The sequence below is a fragment of the Morone saxatilis genome, unplaced genomic scaffold (genome assembly GCF_004916995.1).
Source record: "Morone saxatilis isolate NCDOM2014 unplaced genomic scaffold, NCSU_SB_2.0 Contig5, whole genome shotgun sequence".
NCBI classification, from domain to species: domain Eukaryota; kingdom Metazoa; phylum Chordata; class Actinopteri; family Moronidae; genus Morone; species Morone saxatilis.
The window spans coordinates 19875666-19881580 of NW_023340095.1; the positions used below are offsets into that span (position 1 = coordinate 19875666).

At 41.4% G+C, this 5915-nt stretch overlaps 1 protein-coding gene across 1 annotated transcript in view; it reads left to right on the forward strand.

The window, feature by feature from the left end:
- znf385b (zinc finger protein 385B) overlaps positions 1-5530 on the forward strand; it is a 17113-nt gene extending 11583 nt beyond the window's left edge. The window contains exons 4-7 of the mRNA XM_035677169.1: positions 2-125; positions 1011-1195; positions 1862-1957; positions 2115-5530. Of these exons, the coding sequence (XP_035533062.1) occupies positions 2-125; positions 1011-1195; positions 1862-1957; positions 2115-2384 (675 nt within the window). The 3' untranslated portion in view covers positions 2385-5530. The remainder of the gene's footprint in view (position 1; positions 126-1010; positions 1196-1861; positions 1958-2114) is intronic.
- Positions 5531-5915: the final 385 nt, after the last annotated feature.

The following is a 5915-nucleotide window of genomic DNA, read 5'->3' on the forward strand; positions in this document are numbered from 1 at the left end:
GGCCTCCTCCCAGGATGCTCCTCTCTCAGCGGAGTCTGAGGAGGAGAAGGCAAAGAAGCTGCTGTACTGCTCTCTGTGTAAAGTCGCCGTCAATTCTCTGTCTCAGCTGGAGGCTCATAATGCAGGTGAGGAGATGCTGCATTTAAAGACTTCTGGACCATTATTTCTTTCATATGTTTGATTTATACCTGTAGAGGGTTTTTTATTTTTTATTTTATTTATCTTTAATCTGCAAAAGAAACTGAACATTATTGCACATTTTCATCCGCTGCTGTGATGCAAATTTAAGGAGTTGGCCGCATCAAGGTAAAGTTAAGTCACCTCATTTTTGTTGTCAACCTTGACTGCTCCTTTATGGTGCTTTAACATCCAAAAACAAACCTAGAAGATAATCAAACTCTCTCATTATCAGGTTGATGATGTCAGTCTGGTCAGTTCTTGCATTTAAAAGGTACAACATGGTACAAACAGCAGAAAACTGTCATATCTCAGATTTGGGAGAGTTCTTTAATCCTCCAGGGAGTGCCGAAGATAGACAGCAAAGGGGGTTAGAGAGAGGGCATGACACGCAGCCAGCAAAGGGCCGTAGGTCGGATTTGAACCCTGTGCCGCTGCAGCAAGGACTCAGCCTCGGTACATGGGTTGCCAGCTCTACCCACGGAGCTAACCGGGCGCCCGCAGCGAGAGCTTTTAACACAGTGTCTTCACGTGTGTTACCACATGATGATTACCACACAAGTGTTTGGTTTGCACCAAGTTTGAAGTGTCTGCTGGTTGATTCTTGTAGAAGTAAGCTGAACTAGTGGAGATCAGTCTTTAAACTTATGGATGATTTTAAAAATGAGCAGCAAAAATCGTGTAAAAGTATAAAGGTTTGTGTCTGGGGTGAAATGTAAAGGAAACAGCGTCAATCTGCTTTATAGCTGCAACACTATGAAACACTGACAGATTGATCTATCATTGTGTCTCTGGTTTCATAGTAGTTGGTTTCTGTGCCTCTCTGTTTGCAGGTTCAAAGCACAAGACAATGCTGGAGGCTCGGAGCGGCGCGGGGCCGATCAAGGCCTACCCTCGACCCGGAGCCAAGCTGAAGAACGGCAGCACCTCCGGAGTGAAGGGCTCCGGCCTGCAGAATAAAACCTTTCACTGCCAGATCTGTGATGTCCATGTCAATTCTGAGATCCAACTCAAACAGGTAGAAACATTACTTTAACATTACTTTATATAGACCCTTTGACTGTTCCTGTTCGGATCTACAAACAATCTCCTAAATCAAACTTAATCTTAAAATGCAGCTTTTAATTCCTGTTTTTTTACTGTGTTTGCTTTTAATCAGTGACTGACTACTCAGCAACCTCTAATTGTATTTATTCTTTACATTATTTAAAATGATTTCCACTTGCGCTTTAAATATTTTATTTAAGAAATCAGACTCACTGTCCCACTGTCATAACTTAATGGGACACTTTTTCCCAGTCAAAATGTCTATATATGAGATATGAATCTGATCACCCCTTATTCAATATTGTCTTTATAACAGACGCGCAATAGTTTACTCTTTAGTGAATTTAGAAGTAAATTGAAATTTCAGGGTCTTACAAATCTTTTTCACTGACAGGTATAAAGTCAAACTGTAATTTTTGCATCTTTAAATATAGATAATGGTAAGAACCACAAAGGAATAGAGATCTAATAAAAAATAAATACAGGAGAAACACAGATTCTCCTCAGACGGTGGCCTGCTGATATATTTGCTGCTGTTATGTCAACATCAGTCTGTTTCTCTCTCACAGGCTTCTCTCTCCTCAGTTTTGTTACCAGTGTGACAGTGTGTTTTGTGTGTTTGTTGTTGTTGTTGCAGCACATCTCCAGCAGGAGGCACAAGGACAGAGTGGCAGGAAAACCCAGCAAACCCAAATACAGCCCTTATAACAAACCGCAGCGCAGCTCACTCACTGTAAGTATCTCTCTACCTCTCTCTCTCAAATTAGAAAACTCATATCACAATGAATGATTATTTGTTCCTGAATTAATTAATTAATACATTTATTTACTTTTGTGTTTATACATCTTCTCCTCTCCTCTCCTCTCCTCTCCTCTCCTCTTCTCCTCAGAAGGAGTTGGTGAAGCCCTCCCTCTCTCCCTCCTTCCTCTCCACACCCTTTGCTCCTCCGCCGTCCTCCCTCACCTCCACCATCTCACTCCCTCCCTCCTCTCTTGCCTCTACCCCCCTCCTCACTACCACCTCCTCTCCCCTCACCCCTGCCATCTCTCTCCACCATCGCCCTCCAAACACCTCGTCCCTCTTCACAGCCTCCTTCCTGCGTCCGGCTCCTGGACCAATCAGAACGAGCCAAGGATCGATTCTCTTCACACCTTACTGATGATGGCAGTGTTGGCTGTGTGGAGTCGAACTGGCGACCTTTGACCTCTGACCTCCAGTTTGTTGGAGCCACAGAGGCAGAAGAGTCCAGTAGAGACATCAGCTTCGCCATCATGGCTGCAGGGATTCAAACCTGCAACCTTCTCACCTGACTGAGGCTTCGAAAGAAGACATGAGAGGACAGAACCTCCTCGTCCTTTTGTCTGGATCAGACGATTTCTTCTCCTTCTCGGGTCCGAAAATTCACAGCTGACCTGACAGAAAGCTTTGATGATGTTATCCGAACCAGAAATGGACTCGCTGCTTTAAATAATCCACAGACCCGAAGGTGAACAGGAGAGAGACTGAAAGGTTCCCACAAATCCTGGAAAAACTGGGATTTTTAAAATGCAGTCATAGATATCTGGTGATGGAAAAATCCTGGAAAATGTACAGAATCAACCCACAATTTGAAGAAAGCAATAAGTGGTCCAAAAAAATCAGTATGCAGCTTTTTTGTCGTCCCCATTTGTCATTTTGATGCTCCAGATTTAGCTGATTCAAAACATTCAACTTGAGGAAAAATAACTTTCTTTCCTTGATCTTCTTACCAAAAAGAACCCTAAAGTACCTCGACATTCATGACAAATGATTCTTTGTGGCAGCCTGAATCTACTGAAAATAAATGTTGAGTTTGGTTTTAATATATTTTTGTTTGATTGAAATAACAATAATCAGAACCAGGATTCATGAGGAACCAGAATCTAAAAGGTCTCAATAATACTCAAACCTGCTCCTGGTTAAGAAGACACACTGGTGCCAGAAATTTGCTGCATTTTGATGCAGCCTTTTGTTGAGACCAGACCCAAAGGTTTACAAGAAAGGCTGGACTCAGAGCCCCGCTCAGGTCGGGTCCTCAGAGTTTGGAGGGGGTTGGTTCTGCCTCAACAAATTTTCCCTGAACACAGAAGCTCTTCTTCTTCCTGCTGGAGGAACTAACCAGCACAAATCTGATGTCAGAAAACTCTGCAGACATCCTCCATCATGAACGAATACGACTGCAGATGTCTTCATGTCAGCACTGGACTGTGGCGCCACAGGTGCCCTCTTTCAGACGTCCCTGCACTCATGTTCGACTCGTTCCTAACATACAGCAGCTTTGTGTCTCAACCCATTTGTTCCTACTGAAGTCATGGCCAGGATTAAAGGAATACCAAGGTCTAAACTGTCCCAGCACAACCTCACCACCCCTGAAGTGTTTCACCTGCCAAGAAAACATTTTGGAGGGTTTTCTAAGTTAACAAGAGAAAGTTAAAAAGAATTCCAAGGTTAATAAAAATGGGGAATTCAACTACCAAGTTAAAATAAAGTGGAATTATCCTTTAATGGAAACATAGTTTTAACTGTCCCGCAGCAATGGGAGCCTAAAAAAGCTCAATATTCTCTTTCAGATTTATGGCAAGATGAACATTTTAACAGTTTTAACAGGCCTGCTCATTTTGGTAAAACTCAGCAAAACCCCAATAAGCCTTAACAGAAAGTCACATCAAATGATAAATTCAGGACGGTTTGTTACTCATTGTTGACCTCCTGCTGTATGTTCGGAACCAGAGTTTGAACTGAAGTACAAGTAAATGAACTCCTCCTCCTTACATCTGATGTCCACACTCCTGCCTGTACCTGTTGTCGTCTTCACTGCCGGCGTGTTACAGACTCACTCTGCACTCTGGACTGGGCTACTTCCTGGTTTTACAGTGAAAAAGGCCTTTCGTCCTAACTGTTGCCTGGTGTGAACGCTCAGTCTGTCGGTTTTGTTTGGGTCAACCTTCCTGCTGTCACTGAGTCTGATGAGAACTTTTAGGATTTTAAGGCATCTGAGCAGAACTTTTATTGTCACTGAAACTTTTATCGAAGAGAGTCAGAGGAACTTTTCATAACCTGCAACAGCAAAGGAACGTTTTCCTTAAATAAGCTTATTCACTTTCCATGAGCAAAAGAAGATATTAACTGGTTGCTTTTTTTTCTGTGCTATAATAATTTATTTTACACTGTATGTTGTAAATATTTACCCAAAGCTTTTTCAGGACTTTCAAACAACCGCACAATGTGTCCATCCATCCAACATATTGGTCCTCCTGTCAAGATTTGAATGACCCCTTTAGATTAGACCCCATTACCTTTCCTCTAGTGCCACTGTCAGGATAAACATTTCTTACTCCACCACTACTAAGGCTCTAAAAATGACAAAACAATTATATGTGGCAGAATAATCTCAACTCAACTGTCCACCTACTAGCTTTATTCTGAGCTTTCAGTTGCATCTGAATGGAGATGGCGTGTGGAGCTGTATATGGTAAGCCCTGTCTCTCTTCAAAGATGGTCTCTGACATCGGGTATGATTTCTCTCAGGCCATCAACTGACTCCGGGGCCATGGCCTTTGACCTCTTCCCGATTAATGCTGTTAATGATATTGGTTTGGTGTTTGCAGAAAGCTGATGTTATCTTCATTGTTTATTCGTAGCGTATGAGAAGTGATTGAATGCTCTGAAAAGAGCTCATAAGTGGACTTTTGATTTGGAATTATTTTCAGTATATTGCTGTGTGTGTCCATCACTTTTATATTGTGGCTGTAATGAACACCGCTGCCTCCACGGGGCACTGGCCGCACAGTTGATGGTTGGTCTGGTGTTTTAAACAAGCTGACAAATGTCCTCCACGTAAAAAAATAAAAACGTTCAGGTGGTTGTTTGACAGTCGTGAAAATGGCTTCCCAGAACCAGGAGAAACCATAGAAAACTTCACTCAAAGTTAAAGACGGGGTGAAAAACCTCCTCCCCCATGGTGATGTAACAGGGCTGCACTCAGTCTGTTTCTCTCCTCTGATAGCTTTTGTTTAAAGCTTTGTCTCTTTATCTGAGGGAGAGTCCCTTCTTCCAATCTGTGATCAATTATTTAAAATGTGAGGAAATGAAGCAATGAGTGATGAATGGGTGTTCAGTCTTATTGGCTGGGTTGGACTTAAATGAGAGGTTCACATTTAATTTACAGGACTACAGAAATAATTACAGTGACCAGTAACTCCTAAAATGATTAATTGGCAAAAAATGTAAACCTTTCCTATAATGGGAAAGTCCTTTGGCTCATTTTGTTGGACTTAAATAAAATAATCTACAAATAAATGTAAGCGATTCTACAGCATTTTTTTAATACAAAAACATATTTATAAGCCTTTATAAGATACAGGACAAAGACATTTTTAGAACTTACATTAATTGATTTGTCTTACAATCTGTGTACAAAACATTTACAGATGGGGTGCACAAAAGTTAATTAATATTCAAGCAATAATCAGCAATAAAATATTTAGTATTTCTTACTGCAAAAGACTCCATGTAAACATTCTGGGATTGAAACTGTCTCACATACAGTGTCGCCGTTTCAGAAATGAGTGTTGAAGAACGTCACACCAAAGCCATGTCCGTGGAAAGACACTCGCTTTAAAACACGGAAATTAATTAATTAAGGAAAACTATGTGGACCATATTTTAAAGA